Raw genomic sequence first — 25,354 nt, forward strand, 5'->3', positions numbered from 1 at the left:
AATCCAAAAGTATCACGGTGTATTCATTCTCCTTGTCTAGTTCAGTGGTAACATAGAGAGGCTAATGACCTTGCATCACTTTCCTTAGTTTCCCATAATGCAAAACACTCATCCTTTTAGGTATGTATAATGCTAAGTATTATGGGAAGGGCCACTACACAGACTGTTTTCGATCTTTATTTGAGGTCTCGTCAGTGGGAGCCAGATCCTGAAGAGATACCAAAGTTGAAGTAATGCAGAAGTCACATATTTCCCATATACAAGTAGTGAAAAGGTCTATCACCTTATTATTAATTTACTCTGGATTAGAGATTGATGTTGAAAGATAGATGCATTGCCTGTTCCCATAATGTTTAGCATTAAACACGCCCAAAATGATTTGTGCTTTGCATTATGGGATACTAAGGCAAGCTATGTAAAGTCATTAACCTCTATATACAAGTATCCTAGTCATGAAGAAACTTCACATACAAACTTTGGATAAAGGATTAAACCAAGAGTATAATTTCTTGCTATCTTTAACTTATAGTTTAAGTGAAAAAACTTTTGACAACATCTTAATTTTTCTTTAATTTAATTTAATCTTAAAAAAGAAGAAATTTAGATAAAGAACCTCTTTCCTGTTTTTCATTAATTTCAGAGATAAACCAAATTTACCATTATTTGTTACAGAAATTAGTGAAAGAAGTTGTCTTTTTTTAGGTCTTGTAAAAAAGGAAAAGATTTTTATAATCTCAGTTTATGACATACTTAACACAATAAACTTGCCTGCCATGTGAACGAAAACTTTATTTTGGGTTTCAAAAGACTTCTGAAACCTTATTGTAATAGAAGCACATTGATGGATTAATTGAAAACTGTACTCTGTTATATATCTGAACAGGACTATAAATAAATAAATAAAATAATGAACATTGCATATACCAGCCGTTTGTTAGTTTTTACAGCAAAAAAGTAAAACAGATATTCTAGTAGTTAATAATGAAAGATAGACTAATGCAGAATAATGAGAAAGGAATGCAGTTGAAAAATAAACATAAAGAAGGAACTTGATGAAATATTTCGAGAATGCCAGAAGCGTTTTTTTAGGCATTTCTATTTTATGGTTCAAATGCTGTGGAAGTCAGATCTCATACAATATGTCCATGTGTGTGTGTGTGTGTGTGTGTGTGTGTGTACACACACACACACACACATGCTTAAATATATGTAGCTGCACATATTAGGTTTGCCTAGGTTACCAGAAATCCACTTGTTATGGGTAACTTATCAAAGGCAAGTTGCATGTAAATTTTCAGTCTTGTTCTAAATGCATTCAAAAGATTATACCTTATTTTCTTATAATTTTTTTGTTTTCATTTTAAAACATCTCAAATTCACTTCAGGTTATTTGATTATGGGCAGCTGCCAATGAATTTATTAAAGATTTATTTTCCAATTGGAAGATAGTACCTTATATCATTAATTTAATAAGTTAATTCCTTCATAGGCTGTTTTCCTCTTGCTAAAATTTGGTTTGTTTGAAATGACTTGCTCCTGTTTTTGAAAGGTGATATAAACTTATAAACTCTGTTATAAACTTATGCCTAACAGGCTTTTCCAGGTTGGGGTTAATTAAAGGACAATTTATTTGGCATAACTTGCAAGTCGTCCCAATTCTTCTTACAAAAAATCCAAGATACTATTAAACAAATGAAAATAATAATTTTACAAGATTGATTTTCATTTGTTTCACCACCAATTATAATGCAAAATAAGATGAATTCATTTTCCTATTCTTCATATACCTTCTCTAACTCTTAAGTAGGTACTCAATTATAATATAGTATAGTCATAAGTTTATTTTCACAATTCACTAAAGGAATTGTGAAAATTGCTTAATATTATTATACCTACTTGAATATTTTACATTATTATTATTATACGGGCACTTCCATGAAGTCCGAAGAGACCAAATCTATCATACCTCTCCTTGAACCTGTTAACAGACAAAGCACTCATAACTGACGCTGGCAACTCATTCCACTCATTCACAACTCTCCAAGCAAAAAATCTAGTCCTTACACCTTTACAATCACACCTTTATTCAACTTCCAGGGATGACCCCTTGTTCTGATCCCTCTAGCCAAGTTCTGAAACATTTTTTCTGCATCTATCCTATGAAACCTTTTAAGCAACTTAAATGTTTCTATCTCATCCCCTCTTTTTCTCCTATCAACCATCTTCTGTAATACACACACCCTCAATCTATCCTCATACGGAACATTTCGCAGGTCACTCACCATCTTTGTCACTCGCCTCTGAATTGTTTTCACCACTTCTTCATCCCCAAGAAACCCAGGGAATCAGACTTGAGCACAGTAATTCAGACGTGGGTGTATCAAGGCCTTATAAAGAGAAATAACAACTTCCTTATCTCTACTTGTTAATGTTTTCTTCAATAGCCAAGTAATCTTATGGGCAACCTTATCAGTATGTCCTCTAAACTTTAACTCTCTGTTTACCACCATCCCTAAATCTCCAGCTTCCTCTATTTCCTGGAGTACAGTGCCATCAGTGTGATATACGGCTTGTAATCTATTTGTCCCAAAATGCATAACTTTACATTTCTCGACATTAAACTGACACTCATTATCTTTTGCCTATACAGACAGCCTATTTAAATCATCCTGATGCTCTTGACATCACCTTGATTATTAACTATAACTCTACCTAATTTGCATCATGAACAAACAGCTGAATATTTCCTTTTAGGTTATTTCCTGTATCCTTTATTTACAAATTAAACAGCTATGGTCCCAGCACTGAACCTTGTGGCACATCACTAGTCACCTGTTTTCGCCTTGATTCTGCCTCTCCATATACCATTTTTTGACATCTCTCCAGCAGCCACCCTCTTATCCACTTAACAAGTGTTATATCCATCGCCATTTGTTCTAATATGTGTAACAGAGTTCCACATAGTATTCTGTGGCTTTGCAAAATCATCATGTAGATGATTTTGCAAAACCATTTCTGTTATCCAACTCAGCTGTTACTCTATTATAAAAAGTTAATAAATTATTGAAGCATGACTGACCCTTCATAAAGCCATTTGACCCTTGTACAGTATCGTATTTTTATTTACCCATTCTTGAATTCTCTTTTTGGGCAATTTATCTAGTACTTTTACCTCCATGTCTGAGATACTGAAATCAGAGCTGAGACTTAAAGAGCCTATTCAAAGGTATTGCCAGTTTCTTGCACACTCTTGCAAAACCCTAGCTGATATCCCATCTGATCCCACGCCTGTATTTACATTGAGATTCTGCAATATCCTAAGAACCTCTCGAATTCAATCACTTCTGTCACTTATGTGACAGACACCACATTAGTGTGTCGCATAGGCTAAAGCAGTAACCTCACTAGGATGATATACCCTTGCAAAATGGTCACTCAGTAACTCAACTATTTTATTGGCTTCTGTCTCCACGTGACCATCATCACCACTCACTAAGATTAATCTTCCATAGTAATCACCTTGATTATTAACTATAACTTCCTCTTACGTGCCACCAGTGGCAGCTTGTGGCTTGAAATCGTGGGGGTGCTGCAACTTTTGAAATATACATACACACTGTAAGTACAGTGTATACGTGTACTTATACTTACAGTGTGTAAGTACACATATACATTTGGATAAAATATCAACATTATGGTAAAATTAAAAAAAAAATTAAACATGGAAAAATATTGTTTATTATTGACAAAATTATACTGTTTGGTATAATTCAAAATTACTTAAAAATAAAATATATTCTTCTTGTTTTGTTTCATGAAAAAATATTGTTTATTATCGATAAAATTATACAGTTTAGCATAATTCAAAATTACTTAAAAATAAAATCCATTATCATAACCCCAATGTTCTAAAATAAAAACTATAACAAATATTTTGTCTTTAATTGTGATGTCCAAATATTTAAAGAGACGGAGTAAACACGAGAAGCACTACAAACACTCTACTACTGGCGCAAACTGCATATAAACAACAGTGGAACTACACGACGGACAGTGACGCATTACGCTAATAGCTCGCATCTCACTATGACGTGCATATGCTCACGCGTAGCAATATGACACTGTCATGAACACAGTGCTGCTAGCATTCTTCACCCTCCTAAGTGCTACAAGATGGATTCTTATTATTTTTTATACAAAATAAGAGAATTGTATAGGATTGTTGATGATAAAATTAAATATTATAAGCAAATATAAATAAATTAATAAATATATTTATATATTGAGAAAAATTGGGGTTGCTGCAGTTCCACAGTGCCTATACATAAGCCGCCCCTGCTTGCCACATAATGAAAGAACTCTTTGGGATTTCCTTTGGCCTACTCGGCTAGATTCTTCTCATAATCTGATTTTGCTGGTCTCCTTTCTCTTTATGTACCCTGTACAGTATTTTCTTCTTCTGCAGCTTGTGGTTACTGATATTACTCATCCATTTAACTGCTACCTGATTAGCCCTCCTTACCCTAGGTATACAATTTAATACTACTTCCTGTAGATAATCCTTAACTATATCCCATGCACTACTAACATCCTTACCCTTCAGTATTTTATGCCATGGCACAGATTTAAGCTTCTTCCTAAGCTTGTCATAAATACCTGCCTTGTAGTTCCACATGTACTCCTTGATAGAATATTCCTCATGTTTTACAATCTTCCAAGTCAAGACCGCATGGTCACTTTCACAATTGGAGGTAGTGTTGTCAACTTGGTTATGGATAGCTCTTCTGATCCTATGAACAGGTCCAATACTCTCACACCCCTATTCCACTCCATCATAATCTACCTTAAGTAATTATCTCTTAGCAGGTGTATATCAATTCTCTTTCCTTCCTGCCATGTGATCTTTCTTCCTTCCAGTCTATATCTCCATAGTTGAAGTCCCCCATAATTATCACTCATTGTACTAATTTGGTGGTGCATGTCTTCCAGATCATCTGTTTAAATCCTTGATCTATAGCAACAACAACTGTATATTTGTCTTACTGGCCTTAATCTCACACCAGATTGTTTCAAATGAACAGCCACCCTCCTGCCTGTCTTCTATTCTTTTTGGTTGCAATTCATCTACTATCATTTATCAGCAGTACCCCCCTCCCCCATCCTATCTTCCCTGAAAATACTAAACCCTTCACATTCAATTCCTGTAACTACATCATCTGCTGTTAGCTAAGTCTCACTAATGCCTATGACTTTTGACGAGGTTGCACTACCCAATGCCAAAAACTCCTCCTCCTTGTTCCTGATACTTCTGGCATTAGTGTATAGAAACTGCAGCATCCCTTTAGTCCTCCCATCCACCTTTATTTCTTGAATTGACTACCCTATTCAATATTTTTGCTTGAGAGACTAGATTCCACACTTGGTCGTTCTCACAGTCACTTGCCTCATGAGGTGTTTTCACACTAACACCAAAACCATTTAGATGCAGTCCATCAGCATTCTACAAATCCTTCTTTCCGTCAAACACAGATCAACAAATTCTACATCATTCCTTTTGCACAATCTGCATATAGATTCATTGGCTCCCAATGCCTTCCTCCTCAGTTTGCCTGCATCATAGCATAGTAGGAGACTTACAGTATTCACCTTCTTGCTCTTCAGTTTTGCCTCTTCTAACAACTCCTTCACATCTCCCCTCATAAATTATTTTTCACCACTCAAATCATTTGTACCAACAAGACAATCATTTCCTTCGACTGACCTTTTTGCATCCGGATAGTGTGGGTAATATTGTGAATTTTTGCACCCGGGAAACAGGATTTTGTCACACTTTTGTTAAGCACTTCCCTTATCATTTAGTCTCCATACATAATTTTTTCCTTCATTTGTTTTTCTTCTTTGTTCAGTCGGTCTTTATTATTCCTTTGGGCAACCTGCTCCTTTCTCTTTTTTGCCCTGCTAATCTTTTGCTGCTTCTGCAGTTTTTCAGTTTTACTCATTGTCCTGTGAAGGATAACATTTAAGCATGCTATTTCTTTATTAATGTCCATTTCGTTCCTCTTTATTTTCCCTGCTGCATGTTCGACATTAATAACATCATTTTCCATAGTGAAAAGGCTTTTACTACTACTTGAATAATTATTTTGCAAAGACAATTTGGATTCAGTTGTTTACATAAATTACGTTGCATTATTCATCTTTTCTGTACATTAGATTATTGCTCTTTTTTTTTTTTTTTCACTATATAATTTAAGGAAATTACAACGTACTAGGATATACATTAAAATAAATTTTAATATATTTCGGCAACATCACATTGCCATTTTCAAGAACTTAAGTACAAGACATGTGCACGCAGGCACAACAAAATAGTAAGTGAGGAAGAAGTGGAAAGCTATTATTTCTCCTAAAGTCCTGATGGTGCCCTCTGCGGGCAATGTTGGTATTCTTGGGCGATTGGGCTGAAGGTTTTCAGATGTAGGTTTCCCAGAATTTCGGAAGACCTTCAGCCCAATATTGTACTTAAGTTCTTGAAAATGGCAACGTGACATTGCTGAAATATTGAAATATATTAAAATTTATTTTAATGTATATCCTAGTACGCTGTAATTTCCTTAAATTATATAGTGAAAATGCATAACCAACGTCTAAGCCTTTCCACGAGAATTGGATTATTGCTCATGGGTAATTTACATAAATTAACCTTCATTGTGAACAATAAACAAAAGCAACACTAACTACACTTCCTAGTTTTGTGAAATGGTGCAAGACTGACATTGAATTTAAGGGACCATAAAGTGTTAAAATTTGGAAAAGGATTTGCATTGTATATCGAGTAAAAGCCCAACAAGTAAGATGTACTATCAATGACAAATGGCCGAAAGCATTCAAGTAGTTCTATGAAGACGAAGTTGCGTTTTGTAATGTGTGCAAAAAATATCCTGAAGGCACTGATAGTAATTCTAGATTACTACAAGATTTTTGAAGACCATTCAAAGTGGAGGCATTTACGTTTCATGAAGCATCCAATTCTCACAAAAATGCTATGATAGACTTAGCTAGAAATCACCTGTAAAACTCGCCTCTAGATACCTGTCAGTGAATGATGGATTCTAAACTGTTTGAACACTTTCAGAGTGCCTTTTTAATAGTCTATTACAGCCTGTTGTATAACTGAATTCAGTAAACCATTTACTGACTCTAAAACTCGATAGTCCTTCTATATTATCATTTCCTATATCTTTGTATGTGGGCTGTTTAATAAGTTATAAGACTATATTTATACAGAAAACAGATTATCTTTAATCTACATCATTTACATGGTCTTTTTCAAAGTAACTACCGTAAGACGCAATGCATTTGTCCCAACGTTGCGTCCACTTCTTAAACACATGTGAAAGTCCGTTTTTTGAGAGTACTTTCAAAACCGCTTCCGCAGTTTTTACACATGCTTTGTTGCCTTCGAAATGGCAGCCTCTTAGTGGTTTTTTAACTGAGGAAACAGCCAGAAATTGCACGGTGCAAGATCAGGACTGTATGGAGGGTGTGGTAGGATATCTATGTTGTTCTTCTGCAAAACGTCCACTACACAACCAGCAATATGTGGCCTTGCATTATCGTGGTGCAATAAGAAGCCATTCTTCAGCAATGGACGCTTCCTTTTGACGTGCTGTACCATTGTCCGTAAAACGTCTGCATAGTATGAGCCATTTACAGTATTCTCAGGTTCTACAGCATGTTGGTATACAATGCCTTCGTAGTCAAAAAACATTATGGTTATAACTTTACCAGCCTATTTTACAGTTTTTGCTTTCTTGGGGGTAGACGAAGACAGATGCTTCCATTCACTGCTTTGTTGTTTCATTGTAGGTCATAGTGATACAACCAAGCTTCATCTGCTGTAGTGATGCGTTTTGAGACGTTGTCGCCTTCTTGTTCCACTCTTTCTTTCCATTCTGTGCACACATCCACTCGATGCTGCATTTGCTCCGGTGTCAAGAGTTTGTGAATTCATCGGGCGCAAACACATTTCAGTCCCAAATGTTCAGCCATGATTGAGTGAACACTTCCCACAGAAATATTCAGGACAACATGCAGCTAGTGTACTGTAATTCTGTGATCCTCCTTGATGATAATCGCTGCTGTGTTGATCATTGTCTCTGTGATGGACGTTGAAGGTCTTCCCTCACGTTCAAGATCTTTCACATTTTGCCTTCCTTCCTTAAAAGTTTTATGCCAGCGAAAAACACTTGCCCTCGACATTGCTTCATCGTGGAAAGCTTCACGTATCATGTTAAAAGTGTCCGATGCCGATTTTTGCAAATGCACACAGCAATATGTGTGCGTTTGCAAAATCGCATAATGCTGTTCCAAGGATGCTTCCATTTCGACGACTGGTCGCAGCTCGTAGGCGTGCCGAAACAAGCTTGCGTTTTGTCACGTGACACTCTGGCACATCAGCCCGTATATGCCATCTATCAACCTCTTTTGTTAATAATACAGACAATATTTCTTTATTCCACAGAAATTAATATTGTGATGAGTGGTTTCAAGACAGTAAAATTAGTCTTATTACTTATTGAACAGTCCTCATACATTACGGATATAGGAAATGATTTGATGGGAAATATCCAGTTGTTTGCTAATGATGCAAAACTGGAAAGAGCGATAGTAAATGAAGGTGATGTAGTCATCGTGCAGATGACTTATATAGACCAACAGTATGGACAAAAGTAAATAGCTGCCAGTTTAATGTGGCCAAGTAAGGTGATGCACTTTGGGAAGAAGAGATCACAAACTTTGCATTATATTGATGGAACCAAACTGCAGGAAACCAGTGAGGCCAGGGACTTAGGAATGATTGTGAACAGTTCAAGTTTAGAGGGCATATTGCAAAGGTAGCCAAAACAGCATATCAGATTACATGGTTATTGAAGAACATGCATTTGGGGATGGAGAAGTAATTGTTCCCCTTTATAAGACTAATAAGGTGACATCTGGATTACTACATGCAGATCTGGTCACCCAGATGATTCCATGGGGATGAAGAAGTGGTGGTGGGTCCAGAGGCAAGTGACACAGATTGTGGCAGGTCTTGGAATATCTCTTACATGTGAATAGATTGAAGATTGAACTTCAAAAACTAGCTAATAGACATAGGTCCATACCATTGCTAACTCATACAACCTATTCAATTCTTCTGGTAAGGCCACAACATCTGCTTGATTCCTCATCACTTTCCCCAGTTTTGCATCTTTTAAACAGGTAGGCTGATCCTAACTCCTTGGAATTCTTTAGGACACATGGTAATGTGCCATGAAGTCCTGTTGCCTTATTGACATCTAGCTTAACTCCTCGTATACCTCTTGCTCACTTGCCATTAAGTCTTCTCTCATTTCATTCTCTAAATTTGAGAATGAAATGTTTTTGTTTTCACAAAAACAAAAGGGGAAAAAAATCATGATCAAAATGAACATTTAAAAATGCATTGGCTTGTGGTAGTATATGTGCTTTCTCTCTCATGCAAGACTACTACTGCCCAATTCACTGGAAAGCCTGAAATGGCTTGAAAAAGTTCCATGTTTAATGTGTAGAACAGAACTTCCATATCCATCTCTTATCCACTCACAGTACTGATATTAATGATCTATAAGTTTATAGGGTTTGTAACTGGGATTGATATAAAAAAAAATTCTTGTTATTATGGTTTAGGACTTGATTTTTGTGTTTGTTGTTGGAAGTTGGTTAATTCAGTTTTCTATATTTCATAAATGCTTTCTTTTTTGGAAAGTGTTTCAAATCTTGATGTGTGTGTGTGTGTGTGGTGCATTTCTGATGTTATTCCCAAAAGAATAGAATAACAGTTTGTTTTCTGTATCTTTTGCTGTAAAAAAAGAAAAGAAAAACAAAGGTGTTTCAGTACTTTATGTGTTTAATGAGTAATTTTTGTATCTGAAAAAAATTAATTTCAGGTTTAAAAATGCATGAAATATTTCTTTCTCAGCTTCTTATTTTTAAACAGTATTAATATTATTAAATGTCAAATGTAGGTTGAAAAGAAGATCCTGTGGGACAAGCTTTTGGAACAGTCTTCTGAAGTTGCTAGAGTCAATGAATTAGGTAAATTAAGTTGTTAAAATTTGTCATATTTGTGTTTGTTAATATATATATATCAGCATAGTTGTCATTAACATGTTCTACTAATGTCATCTTGATTTTTTTTTTTTGTTGCTTCTCAGGGTTACCATTTGATACCTTGTGTAATGAAATAATTGAAATTCTTTTATGTCAGCCGAACTACTTCATTTATATAATCTTCATACTACTTGGGGTGTTTAAGGGTCAAAGCTGTATAACTGAGAGGAGACCTCCACATAGCCTTTAAAGGAATGCGGAGAACCGACCAGGGCTTCTGACCTAATGTCCAATCCTCACCTTCTCGTGGTGCACCCTGTTGGGTATCTATTTGGATAGTGAACGAACTAGGATGGGCTGGCAATTTGGGATTTAGCCAACCAAATTATATTCTTATTGGTTAAACCAAAATAAAAAATGATGGTACAACATGACAAAATTTCATGCCAGCTGGGGAGTCGCCCAGTTAAACAAGGCCCCCATTGTTTTGCCAGGGAACCAAGGTGAACAGCAAAAAGTCAGCTACTGGAACAAATCTGAAAACAAACCCCAACTCAACATCACCAGAGTTAAAGATCGGTACTATCAACGTAAGAAGCCTGAATGGCAAAGAAATGGAGCTAGCTGAGGAATTAGATAAGTACCAGATTGACATAATAGGGGTGACTGAAACAAAAAAGACAAAAACTGGTGAGATCTTTCTGAGCAATAAATACAAAATGTTATATTCAGGCAATGACAATCGAGCAAAAGAAGGAGTAGCCATAGTATTCAACACAAAATACGAGGCTAATCTTCTTGAATGGCAGGCAGTCTCAAGTAGAGTAATGTGGGCAAATATGAGAATGGGGAACTGGACAATGAGACTTATTTGTGCCTATGGTCCAACATAAGGTTCCACAAAGGTAGAAATGGAGGAATTTTTTGATGATTTAGAAAAAGCAACTAACACAATGAAAAAAGAAAAGTAGGTCCTTGTTGATCTAAATAGCAGAGTAGGAAATGATTGTCAGACATACAAAAATATTTTGGAAAATTTGGAGAAAAGAGCAAAGCTAATAATAATGGCAAATATCTGTTGGATTTCTGCTCAGGACATGGACTGGTTATTACTAACACCATGTTCCAACATAAAAATGTGTACAAATTCACATGGATTTTCACTATATTATTTCAGGAAATTACAACGTACTAGGATATACATTAAAATAAATTTTAGTATATTTCTATATTTCGGCAACGTCACGCTGCCATTTTCAAGAACTTAGGTACAAGATATGTGCATGCAGGCACAGCCAAAACAATAAATGAGTAAGAAGAATGAAGCTATTATTTCTCCTAAAGTCCTGATGGTGCCCTCTAGTGGGCGATGTTGGTATTCTTGGGCAATTGGGCTGAAGGTCTTCGGATGCAGGTTTCCCAAATTTGAGGAAGTCTCATGCAGCCAAATTTGTTGAGGTTTGGCTCGTTTCTTATGGCTGAAGCTGATTCTATGAAAAGCCTTTCGTATCTGTATTTGCTACGGTGTAATATCCTGGCTTTTTTCCACCGTATTCTATAGCAGGTATCCAGAGCATGGTCAGCAAGACCAGAGTGGCTGTATTGGTGAAACCAGATGTAGTCCTTGTGTTCTGAAATTCTGATATTTGCTGTCCTGCCTTAGTAGGACAGCAAATATCAGTAGGATAGCTTACAGCTGTAAGCTATAAATACAAACAACCAACACCCCAGAATCAAATTCACCCTGGAAGAAGAAAAAACAACTGCATTCCATTCTTAGACACGCTAGCTACCCGCCAGCCTGATGGAACCTTGGTTTTCTCAGTATATAGAAAACCCACCCATATAGGCAGATGCATTCACCAACAATCACCCCTCCCCTCACAACAATATGGAGTCATTAAGACACTACACAACAGGGCTAAACTTATCTGCTCGAATGACAATGCCCTAACCACAGAACGAAACCACATCCTCAACACGTTCTCAGCCAATGGCTACCCCCTCAAAAAAATCCAAAAAATATTAAAACCAGTAAACCACAACCCCTCCCCCTCACAACAAGGATTACTCTAAATCCATCACCATACCTTACATCTGAGGCACCTTGGAAAAAATCACAAAAATCCTAAAAAAACTTAACTTCTTGTTACAAACCATATAAAAAATTGGCATCCTTTATCCGCTCAACAAAAGACCAACCTCCCCCCCCCCCCCAGACCTACCTGGTGTGTACCAGGTCCCTTGCAGCTGTAAGCTGTCCTACTTCGGCCAAACAGGCAGGACAGCAAATATCAGAATTTCAGAACCCAAGGACTACATCCGGTTTCACCAATACAGCCATTCTGGTCTTGCTGACCATGCTCTGGATACCTGCCATAGAATACGGTGGAAAAAAGCCAGGATATTACACCGTAGCAAATACAGATACGAAAGGCTTTTCATAGAATCAGCTTCAGCCATAAGAAACGAGCCAAACCTCAACAAATTTGGCTGCATGAGACTTCCTCAAATTTGGGAAACCTGCATCCGAAGACCTTCAGCCCAATTGCCCAAGAATACCAACATCGCCCACCAGAGGGCACCATCAGGACTTTAGGAGAAATAATAGCTTCATTCTTCTTACTCATTTATTGTTTTGGCTGTGCCTGCGTGCACATATCTTGTACCTAAGTTCTTGAAAATGGCAGCGTGACGTTGCCGAAATATAGAAATATATTAAAATTTATTTTAATGTATATCCTAGTATGTTGTAATTTCCTGAAATAATATAGTGAAAATGCATAACCAAAGTCTAAGCCTTTCCACGAGAAATTCACATGGAGAGAAGAGGCTAGGAATAAGAAAAGTCTCATTGACTATGTTATTGTTTATAGTGATGTTTTCTCCCTGGTGCAGGACACCAGAGTACAGAGGATTTGAAATTGGAAGTGATCACTATTTAGTCTTGAGTAGGATAAAATTGAATTTCATATTGAAAAGAATAACATGTAAGAAAGTTTTAAAGCGAATAAAAGTTGTGCAGCTCTCAGATGTGAACTGTAGACTAAAATACACAAAAATTATTGAAGAAAAAATGAAAGAGTTTGAGAACAGGAATCAAACCTTGGAGAATCAGTGGCAAACTCTGAAGAAAACATTGATTGATTCTGCCAGAGAGGCATGTGAGGTTGTCTGTAAGGATAAAAAAAATCAGAAATCCCTGGTGGACACGGGAAGTTAAAGGGGCAGCAGTGAAGGAAAAGAAGAAAGCATACCAAAAGTTCCTGTCAAATAAGTCAGCTAGTGCTCTTAGAGAATATAGAGACAAATGCAAGAATGCTACACACTGTGTAAAACTAGCTAAACAAAAGTCATGGGAGGTGGACACGGGAAGTTAAAGGGGCAGCAGTGAAGGAAAAGAAGAAAGCATACCAAAAGTTCCTGTCAAATAAGTCAGCTAGTGCTCTTAGAGAATATAGAGACAAATGCAAGAATGCTACACACTGTGTAAAACTAGCTAAACAAAAGTCATGGGAGGACTTTGGTAAGAATATAGAAAATAAATATCAAGAAGGTGGCAAAATATTCTGGAGGTTGTTGAAGAAGCTTAGGAAAGGAGGAAAGAGTGCTGTAAAAGGAATTAGAGATGATAAAGGTGACATGAAAATGGGAGAAAAAGATATCCTTGAAGTATGGAGTAATTACTTTGAAAAACTGCTAAATGAAACAAGCAGTAATGGTAGCACGGTGGTAAAAAACACTGACCAGGCATGCAGTCAGGAATACATATCCATTCTTGAAGTAGAAAAAGCCATCAAAGGCTTGAAATATGGAAAGGCAGCAGGAGTAGATGATATTCGACCAGAAATGCTGAAGTATGGTGGTTTAAGAGTCTTACAGTGGCTGCACTGCATAGTTCAGAAAGCCTGGACAGAGGGACGAATTCCCGATGATTTGAGTAGAGCTCTCATAGTACCCATATATAAAAAGGGAAATAAAACTGAATGTGAGAATTACAGAGGTATTTCCCTACTGAGTGTTCCAGGTAAGATCTATGTAAGTATACTTGAGAAACGGTTGAGAAGAATTGTGGAAGAAAAGCTTGGTGAAGAACAAGCTGGATTCAGGCCAAATAGAGGTTGTCAGAATCAGATCTTCACTTTACAACAAATAGTCGAGAAAGCATGGGAATATAACAGAGATCTGTATTTAAGTTTTGTCGATTTTGAAAAGGCATATGACAAGGTGCCAAGAGAGAAGCTATTCAATACGCTGCAGTTATATGGTGTGAATGGGGCATTATATCAAGCAATACTTAGTCTTTATTTGAGTTGTAAGTCAGCAGTTAGAATTGAAGGAAGTACAGGAAGATGGTTTAATGTTAAATCTGGTGTGAGACAAGGATGTACATTATCCCCTCTGTTATTCATTATCTATATGGATCACTTTACGAAGGAAAGTGGTATTAAACATGATATCAAAATTGGAGATGTTAATGTCAGCTCTTTGCTTTATGCGGATGATGTTATACTTCTAAATAAATCCGCTACAAGTCTGAAAGATTCTCTGACTAAATTGAATAGCTGTTGTAATAGATATGGTATGAAGGTCAGCAATAAAAAGACAAAGACAATGAAAATAGATAGAATCTTTGAAAATGTCAACTGTGTTGTGAATGGAGAACCTGTGGAACAAGTAAAACATTTCAGCTATTTAGGCACGATTTTTACTGAAGATGGTAAATTAAATATAGAAATAGACAACAGAATCAGCAAAGCTGGTATGGTGGGAAGTCAATTGAATAAATTCATATGGAATAAGAGAGAAATTAGTCAGAACGCTAAATTAGCTGTATACAAGACAGTGTTCAAACCAGTTTTTAACTTATGGATCTGAGAGCTGGGTTAGAAGTAAAACACTTGACCAAAGACTAGAGACCACAGATATTAGAGTTCTGAGAAAGATTATAGGCGTGAACAGATGGCATCAATGGCAATATCATATTAAAAACGAGGATATTAAGAAAGAACTTGACATTGTCAGCATCCAGAAATGCGTTAGCAGAGCTAATCTCAGGTGGTATGGTCACTTAAACAGAATGGGCGAGGAAAGATTAGCAAAACAAGTGTTCTCTGCCAGGTTGGCAGCAAAACGACCCAGAGGAAGACCAAGATATAGGTGGATTGATGCCTTAGACGATAGAAATATAAGATCTGATAATGTTGAAGTCTTGACATGTAACAGACTGATTTGGAGGAAAATTGTAGATAGGAAATTAATAATGATGTAATTTTTTTCATGTAGTACTATCATATCCTGTACATTCCTTGAGGGTACATGGCAGGAATTTGATGATGTTGATCATACTACTTTTAAGCAGTATGATACATATCAAACTAGTACCCCTTATGCACACATGGAGCTGATAGGCTTTCTCCTCTCAGAAACTTGGATTTTCATCCTGCAAAACAAACTGGCCATAAGAACACATACAATTTACAGACATAACATACTGACCTCATACCCTGAGTTACTTTGGTTGTAAATCCAAAACATCCAACTGACTCCTTACGTATTTTCATCAAACTTCATATTTGGGAACATCCAGATGGGTATAAAGTAATGTATGCAAGGACTATTTTGGACATATGAAGAACTATTAACATTCATCTTGCAAACCTGAAAAATACACATGCTATCATCATTATGACAATCCAGGTTACGAAGAGTCAGCAGTAACAACGAAGCATCCTCCTAATCCTGAGTGTCGTTGCATTTATTTGTTCAAAATTTGGGAGTCTAATTTAAAGACTATGTGTAGTCTTGGCTGAAGTCTACTTTAAGGCCCACAGCATTCGACTTAAAAGGTGGCCAAGGAGGAGAAGGTAATTGTAGATATACAGTGATCTGCCATTTATTCAACCTCATCAGGAGGATACTTTGCTGTTCTGATAATTGTGGGGTCAGATAACTGAAGTACAATTATATGGTGCTGTACCTGAAGTTGGTTGACACACAAGGGTTATTTAATTTGTATTGTAGTTATATACTGCCATTCTGCAGAGTAACTGTTTTAAAAATGGTGATACTCCATGACATATTTTTGTTTGCCACTTAGAGAAGGTTGCAAACCTATAGCACATAACCATTGGTAGGTGAGGAATTTTTTTATTATTTTTATTTGTATGTATATATATATATATTTTATTTTTGTATTTAAAAAAAATTACGGAGTTGGGAAATCCTGTTCTAGTGCCAAACATGAAAGTTTCAAGGTCTCTACAATAATCACTTTAGTGGTCTCATACCAGGCGATGAATTTATCTCCCACCCAAAGACAATTGCAAATATCCATGTGGATAGTAGGATTTGAATCTGCAGCCTGTTGGTTTGGAAGTGGGTGAATTGATTGTGAAACATCACCAGGATTTCTCACTAGATTGAGCATTTCCATCACACTAGGATGAGGAAAGAAATTGAGACTTTGCTGCTAAATCACCATGCTTTTCTTTCATTTCTGGCTTTTAAATAAAGTGGTGATGTTACACTTGGTGATTGAATTCTCTACTTTGTGTTGTGTTGCCTAAAACTATGCAGAACAAGGATGTAATTTTTTTCTGCCAAACCTTGCCTACACTGGTTCCCTTCTGGATAGTTAGTTATATCCAGTACTGATCTGGTTTCTTAAGTTACCACAAATCTTGTGCTTTTTCTTGTTTATCCCTTTTTATCACCCAGGTTGTAACATACAGAAAAGCAGATATTTCCGTCCCCCCACATTTTTGGACTCCTTGTAAATGGAGACATTTTTTGTCTGTCTTTGCTAAAGGTATAGCATTAACCCCCAAAATAACAGTTTCCCCCAAAATAAATTTTACAGTCTGTTTTTTTAATAAAAAAAAAAAAGTGATTAAAAATGGAGAAAAAAAAAGTTTTTTGGGGTGCTTAAGGGTCAAAGCTGTATAATTGAGAGCAGACCTCCACATAGCCTTTAAAGGAATGCAGAGAACTGACCAGAGCTTCTGACCTGGTCAGTTCAATCCTCAATCCAAATTCAAATTCAATCCAAATGTCCAATCCTCACCTTCTCATGGTGCACCCTGTTGGGTATCTACCTGGATACTGAACGAACGAGGATGGGCTGGCAATTTGAGATTTAGCCGACCAAATTGTATTCTTATTGGTTAAACCAAAATAAAAAATGATGGTACAACATGACAAAATTTCATGCCGGTTGGGGTGTCGCCCAGTTAAACAAGGCCCCCGTTGTTTTCGCCAGGGAACCAGGGCGAGCAGCGAAAAGTCAGCTACTGGAACAAATCTGAAAACACACCCCAACTCAACATCACCAGAGTTAAAGATTGGTACTATCAACATAGCTGAGGAATTAGATAAGTACCAGATCGACATAATAGGGGTGACTGAAACAAAAAAGACAAAAACTGGTGAGATCTTTCTGAGCAATAAATACAAAATGTTATATTCAGGCAATGACAATCAAGGAAAAGAAGGAGTAACCATAGTATTCAAAACTAAATACGAGGCTAATCTTCTTGAATGGCAGGCAGTCTCAAGTAGAGTGATGTGGGCAAATATGAGAATAGGGGAACTGGACATTGAGACTTATTTGTGCCTATGGTCCCACATAAGGTTCTACTAAGGTAGAAGTGGAGGAATTTTTTGATGCTTTAGAAAAAGCAACTGACACCATGAAAAAGGAAAAGTTGATCCTTGTTGGGGATCTGAATAGCAGAGTAGGAAATGATTGTCAGACATACAAAAATATTTTGGGAAAATTTGGAGAAAAGAGAAAAGCTAACAATAATGGCAAATACCTGTTGAATTTCTGCTCAGGACATGGTCTGGTTATTAATAACACCATGTTTTAACATAACAATTTGTGCACAAATTCACATGGAGAGAAGAGGCACGGAATAAGAAAAGTTTCATTGACTATGTTATTGTTGATAGTGATGTTTTCTCCCTGGTGCAGGACACCAGAGTGTACAGAGGATTTGAAATTGGAAGCGATCATTATTTAGTCTTGAGTAGGATAAAATTAAATTTCGTATTGAAAAGAATAACATGTAAGAAAGTTTTAAAGTGAATAAAAGTCGAGCAGTTCTCAGATGTGAACTGTAGACTAAAATACACAAAGATTATTGAAGAAAAAATGAAAGAGTTTGAGAACAGGAATCAAACCTTGGAGATTCAGTGGCAAACTCTGAAGAAAACATTGATTGATTCTGCCAGAGAGGCATGTGGTGAGGTTGTCTGTAGGATAAAAAAATCAGAAATCCCTGGTGGACACGGGAAGTTAAAGGGGCAGCAGTGAAGGAAAAGAAGAAAGCATACCAAAAGTTCCTGTCAAATAAGTCAGCTTTTGCTCTTTGAGAATACAGAGACAAATGTAAGAAGCGAAACACTGTGTAAAATTAGCTAAACAAAAGCCATGGGAGAACTTTAGCAAAAACATAGAAAATAAATATCAAGACAGTGGCAAAATATTCTGGAGGTTGTTGAAGAAGCTTAGAAATGGAGGAATGAATGCTGTAAAGGAGTTAGAGATGACATAAAGGTGACATGAAAACAGGAGACAAAGATATCCTTGAAGTATGGAGTAATTACTTCAAAAAATTGCTAAATTTAACAAGCAGTGATAGCACAGTGGTAAAAAACACTCAACAGGCATACAGTCAGGAATACCTAACATACTTGAAGTAGAAAAAGCCATCAAAGGCTTGAAATGTGGAAAAGCAGTAGAAGTAGATGATATTCGACTAGAAATGCTGAAGTATGGTGATATTAAAGTCTTACAATGGCTGAACTACATAGCTCATAAAGCCTGGATAGAGGGACGAATTCCTGATGATTGGAGTAGAGCTCTAATAGTGCCCATCTATAAAAAGGGAAATAAAACTGAATGTGAGAATTACAGAGGTATTTCCCTACTGAGTGTTCCAGGTAAGATCTATGTAAGTATACTTGAGAAACCGTTGAGAAGAATTGTGGAAGAAAAGCTTGGTGAAGAACAAGCTCGATTCAGGCCAAATAGAGGGTGTCAGGATCAGATCTTCACTTTACAACAAATAGTCGAGAAAGCATGGGGATATAACAATGATCTGTATTTAAGTTGTGTTGATCTGGAAAAGGCATATGACAAGGTGCTAAGAGAGAAGCTATTCAATATGCTATAGTTATATGGTGTCAATGGGGCATTATATCAAGCAATACTTAGTCTGTATTTGAGTTGTAAGTCGGCAATTAGAATTGAAGGAAGTACAGGAAGATGGTTTAATGTTAAATCTGGTGTGAGACAAGGATGTACATTATCCCCTCTGTTATTCATTATCTAGATGGATCATATTATGAAGGAAAGTGGTATTAAACTTGATATCAGAATTGGAGGTGTTAATGTCAACTCTTTGCTTTATGTGGATGATGTTATACTTCTAAATAAATCCACTACAAGTTTGCAAGACTCCCTGACTAAATTGAATAACTGTTGTAATAGATATGGTATGAATGAAGGTCAGCATTAAAAAGACAAAGACAATGAAAATAGGTAGAATTGTTGAAAATGTCAACTGTGTTGTGAATGGGAAACCTGTGGAACAAGTAAAACATTACAGCTATTTAGGCACGATTTTTTGTGAAGATGGCAAATTAAATATGGAAATAGACAACAGAATCAACAATGCTGGTATGGTAGGAAGTCAATTGAATAAATTCATATGGAATAAACAAGAAATTAGTCGGAAAACACTAAATTAGCTGTATACAAGAGAATGTTCAAACCTGTTTTAACTTATGGATCTTAGAATTGGGTCAGTAGTAAAACACTTGACCAAAGACTAGAGACTGCAGATATGAGAGTCCTGAGAAAGATTAGAGGCATGAACAGATGGCTTCAATGGCAATATGATATTAGGAAAGAACTTAACATTCTCGGCATCCAGGAATGCGTTAGCAGAGCTAATCTCAGGTGGTATGGTCACTTAAACAGAATGGGTGAGGAAAGATTAGCAAAACAAGTGTTCTCTGCCAGGTTGTCAGGAAAACGACCCAGAAGAACACCAAGATATAGGTGGATTGATACGGTACAATGTGCCTTTGAGAATAGAAATATAAGATCTGATAATGATAAAGAACTACAGTACTTTGCGCCCTTTGATTAGCCTAAGTTCGATTCTCGTCATGACGGGAGGAATCTTTATATGGACTTTTTCAATCGAAGGTGAGTTAGCCGATCTCATACGGTGGTAGGAGGGTTTTTTCTCCCGGAAACTCGGGTTTTTCATCCCTCATACAGACAAATTGGCCCTTCAGATCACACGTCATTTACAAACAAAAAAATACTAGCTGTGGTTGTGGTAGTTGAGTAGTAGATGGCGTTGATGTAGGTGATTGGTAGTGGAGGTTCCGTGTAGCAGTGGAGACGGAGAGTTGTACAGTAGGTGTCCTCCCACGATGAGTCTTCAGACACCTTGGAGGTGTCACGAATAATAATAATAATATTGGAGTCTTGGCAAGTAATAGACTGATTTGGAGGAAAATTGTAGATGGGAAGTTAGTAATTGTGTAAATTTTTCATGTAGTACTATCATATCCTTTACACCCCTTGAGGGTACATGTCAGGAATTTGATGATGATGAAAAAAAAGTTAAAATTTTTGAATAAAAAAAATCCATTTTATGATTTTTTTTTTTTAAATCAAAAGTCAATGAATATAATGTAGATAAATTTTCTTCAACTTTCACCATATGATACTTCCTGCTTCCAGAGCTACAGCATTTGTTTAAGATGATCCCATTTAGGCTTATTCAATTTTCAAAACATGTTAAAACTTTTGCAATCATTCTTGCACACACCCCTTGAAATTGATCTAAACTCTTCTATGAATATTATTATTTTTTAGTTGTACATTGTTTGTATGCTTGTCAACAAACAGTCTTTTTTTTTAAATAATCCCATATCAGGATTATTCAGATTTGAGCTGTGTTGATGACCACTTGAATTCACTCTTGAGATCAAAGTGAGTCTCGTCTAACATCCAAGAAAAACTAAGAAAATTTAGACTATTCTCAGTTTGATCAAAAAGTTTGTTAGTTACCCACTGTCTTCCTTTCTTTTTAGTCTATTCTCTTCAGAGCGCTTCTGCTTGGTCTGTATATAGTATGGATATATCTTGAGTTTATCAGCAAGAGTCCTTCGCATATGCTTTGATGATTCCAAATGACTGATTTCTTTTTCTAACGAGCCATTTTGAACTGTATTCCACAGATTCTCATATCATTTTGACAATCACTTTTTGTATAAGTTATATGTAGACACTGTTCAGGAATATTTAATTAAGATAGATTGATTAGAGATATTTCGATCTGCATATTGGGGATCATCATCAGTATAATACATTGAGAGTAACACATTAAAAATAGTAAACAGCAATGAAGGAATATAGAGAATGGAATCTCTTGTTATATGCAGTCACAAGACAGCTAGGTAAAAAAACAATACTTTTAGGATTCATTGAAGTGTACATGCATGATTAAAAAAAAAAATGTGTTTATGAACATGTAATAAAACTTATATAATTAAACAGTCAAAAAAAAAAAAATCAGCTAATGCCTTTTTGTAATATAAGACTGCTATGGGTCTTCCCCCAGCTAACTTCTGTATGGAACATTTTGAAAATCAAGCATGCAACACAGCCACACCTAAACCAACAATTTAGCTGTGCTATATTGATGATGTGTTTGCTGTTTAGTCCCAGGGTCCAGACACATTATATACATTTTTTGGTGCATCTTAACAGCTAACACCCTAAAATAAACTTCACTATAGAGAAAGAAAGAAAGCAACAGTTGTCTCTCCTCAGATAAATTAGTGACATGACTTCCAAATGGCTTATTATTTTTCTCCATTTACAGAGAACCCACTCATACAGGAAGATATTTACATAAACAATCGCTGCCACTCTTCCCAGCAGTATGGCATCTTCAAAACACTTACTCATTGATCCAAGTTTTCTCAAATGACACAGATCTTGAAATGAGCTCAGGGATTTTTGCAGCACCTTTTAAGCTAATGGCTACAACCCATATAAAATGGATAAAATATTGCATGTATCCTTATCCTTCTAACACACAAGATGACAAGAAAGCCATTCCCATCCCATATGTTAAGAGTACATCAGGAAAAAATAGCCGAAGTTCTCTGCAAATATGATCTCTGTGCCACTTTCAAACTTTCCATTCAGCTAGCTTCCTTCATGTGTTCTCCTAAAAATTAATTGCATCCTCTTGAACATCCCAGAGTGTATAAAGTTCCTCATGCCTGCAGTTTGGACTGCTTTGGACAGATTGGTAGGTCAGTTAACATCCACCTTGAAGAACACAAAAATTACATTTGCAATCATTTGTACGGCGAGTCAGGATTGGCAGACCATGCTCTGGATGCTCCTTCACATAGAATCAGATGGAGGGAAAACATCTTTATTACACAGAAGTCATTATTATAGTTCTGAGAGACTATTTTTACAATCAGCATCAGCTATGAAAAACTCTCCTAACCTAGACAAGTATGGTTGCATTAATTTATCAAGGATCTTGGAGACTGTCATTTTACAACTTGATAGCCTGACCTCTAAATAAACTTTGTGGTTATCTATCCCATAGAGGGGTGCCATGTAAAGACATTAGTACTGTTGTTAGTTACAATTTAAATTGTTTTCCGCAATTACATAGTTTAGTTCTGTGCACCTATCACAATTATATTTGTTCTCTGATAATGCTGGTTAGAAAACCAACCAGTGAAATATTACTGAGTTTAATAAATTTTTTTTTTTCTTCTCTTGGTAGTGTGTATACCATAAAACATTATTATGAATTTTATCATGATGACTTCTCCAGATCTCTTTAGAAAAAAAAAAAAATGCTAACTTTAATGAACATTTTGGTGATAACAAATTTAAAAATGTTAATCAAATCAAGGTAGTTCTTTTGGCAAAATATAGTTTTTTAATGTCTGGACATGCTTTATTTGAAGCCTGTTTTTGTTGTTTGTGTGATGAAAAACTTCTGTCAAATGTATGTGTTTTTGAAGTTTCAGTGTTCCTGAATCTCATGAAATTTGGGTTATTTTTTTATTTATCAATACAAACTCTCTGTAAGTCAGGGTTTTACTCATTGTCATCCAATTCCTGATTTGTACTCCTTTGGGGTGGGGAGTAATGGAAACTATGACAGTTTACATTAATACTAATCTCCTGTCAACAGTTGTTATCCAGATTAGTGTGTTACATATTCCAGTACTCTAATATTGTCAGATCTTATATGTCTCTCTTTTAGGGCACCTTTCACTGCATCCATCCATCCATGTAATTCTTGGTCTTGCTTTGGATTTTTTCCTGGCATCTTGGCAGGAAAAAATCCAGACCAAAAAAAAAACATGTTTTACCAACCTTTCCTCTCCCATTTTTGTTTAAGTGACCATACCACCTTTGATTATCTATGCTCATACATTTTTCTCTGTTAACCACATGAAGTTCTTTCCTGAACCTTGTCACTTAATTTTGCCGTTGAAGCCATCTGTTCACACCCCAGTTTTTCTCAGAATTATCATATCTGTTGTCTCCAGTCTTTGATTAGCTGCTTTATTTCTAACCCAACTCTGAGATCCATAACTTAAAATTGCTTTAAAAGTTTCTTGTGTACTGTTAGTTTAGTTTTTTTTAGCTAATTTCTTTATTTCATATAAAGTTACTCAAACAGTTTTGCTTATTTTCTTGTCTATTTCTGTATTAAATTTGCCATCATCACTAAAATTTGTACCCAATTGGCTGAAATATTTCACTTCTTTTATAGGCTATGCATTGGAAATGCAGTGAAGTTTTCCTATGTTTCTGCTTATTTTCATAATTTTAGTTGTTTTATTGCCCATTCTCATGACAATTTTTTTTACAGTAGTTATTCAGTTCAGTTTGGTAGAGAATATTTCAGACTTGCACTTTATCTCTTTAGGACCACATCATCATCTGCATAAAATAAAGAGCCAAAATTATCATCTCCAATTTTGATATCAGCTTTTTTTCATGCTGCTCTCTTTCATAATGTGATCATATAGATAACGAATAGGAGTGGGCATTAGTGTGCATCCTTGTCTTACACCTGATTTTACATTGTCTTCCTGTATTTTCTTCAGTACGTATAACTTATGTATTATTCTGTATAACATTCAGTTTATCCCATATAATTATATTATTTTATTAAATTATATTATTATAATTATTATATTATTATAATTATTATAATTATACCTAGTCTAGCCATAAATATCGTTACAACTTGAACAGAAATCTTTAATCTATTAAATCATTTACAGCTTTCAGCACATACAAACCACATGTATAATGCTTGAAATATCTCTTTTGTCTTTATGCACTTCTGACATCTGTGAGGCCACATACTAATGCTATCGATATGTGGCCTCAAATCCATGCACAACATCCAATGGAAATACTGCTACTACTCGCTCAAATCCATCTTCAGGCTGACGATTCAAATTGGGACTTCCAGACTATCAATCAGATGGTGATGTGGTCGGACACATTCGCCTCAAACTACTGTTGTGTGGTCCTCGCCTTGTGAAAAGGGGCCGAGTCTTGTTCATGACTGTACCACAGGTCCCCCCCCCCCCAATAGATCATCACCCACCAAACTGTCACTGATGTGGTGTGATGAATTCTGTGAATCCCAGGTGCTATGGCACATGCTGTGCAACTATCTGGGATATATACCTGATCATTTTGGCAATTAAATGACTCTTAACTGCTGAACTTTGTGTTTGTTGTTCGCATACCACTGGAGAAATGCCTTTGGTTTTATTTTCCTCTGCCACATAAGTCATGGTGTTAAGAAGTGTCCAGTAGAATGACAGTAGACTTTCATCCCCCAGGTCATGAGTTAGTACATGTGACATCATTCTCTGTGAAACATTCATCTCTCTCTCTCTCTCTCTCTCTCAACATCTCACAGGATTACAGTGGAGGCATGCCTTCACAGACCTCACAAGCTATTGCATCTTAATGCGCTGTGGTCAACCTATTCTTTGGCAATCAGATACGTCTTCTCTATCTTTATAATGGTTAATAGTCCAATGCACAAACATCCTACTGATCCTGATTGTTTTTACCATGTTGAAAATAACAGGTGGCTGCATTCCAACCTTGTGAAGTGCT

At 36.2% G+C, this 25,354-nt stretch overlaps 1 protein-coding gene across 2 annotated transcripts in view; it reads left to right on the plus strand.

Moving 5' to 3' along the window:
* The window catches only part of LOC150102936 (uncharacterized), an 87,360-nt gene that overhangs the window by 22,501 nt on the left and 39,505 nt on the right, over window positions 1–25,354 (plus strand). For both annotated transcript variants that reach the window (XM_090397900.1, XM_090397901.1), the window contains exon 3: window positions 10,050–10,119. In XM_090397900.1, the coding sequence (XP_090254026.1) occupies window positions 10,050–10,119 (70 nt within the window). The remainder of the gene's footprint in view (window positions 1–10,049; window positions 10,120–25,354) is intronic.

The sequence above is a fragment of the Typopeltis vanoorti genome, chromosome 9 (assembly GCF_054136105.1).
Source record: "Typopeltis vanoorti isolate ZY-2024b chromosome 9, IOZ_Tvanoo_1.0, whole genome shotgun sequence".
NCBI classification, from domain to species: domain Eukaryota; kingdom Metazoa; phylum Arthropoda; class Arachnida; order Uropygi; family Thelyphonidae; genus Typopeltis; species Typopeltis vanoorti.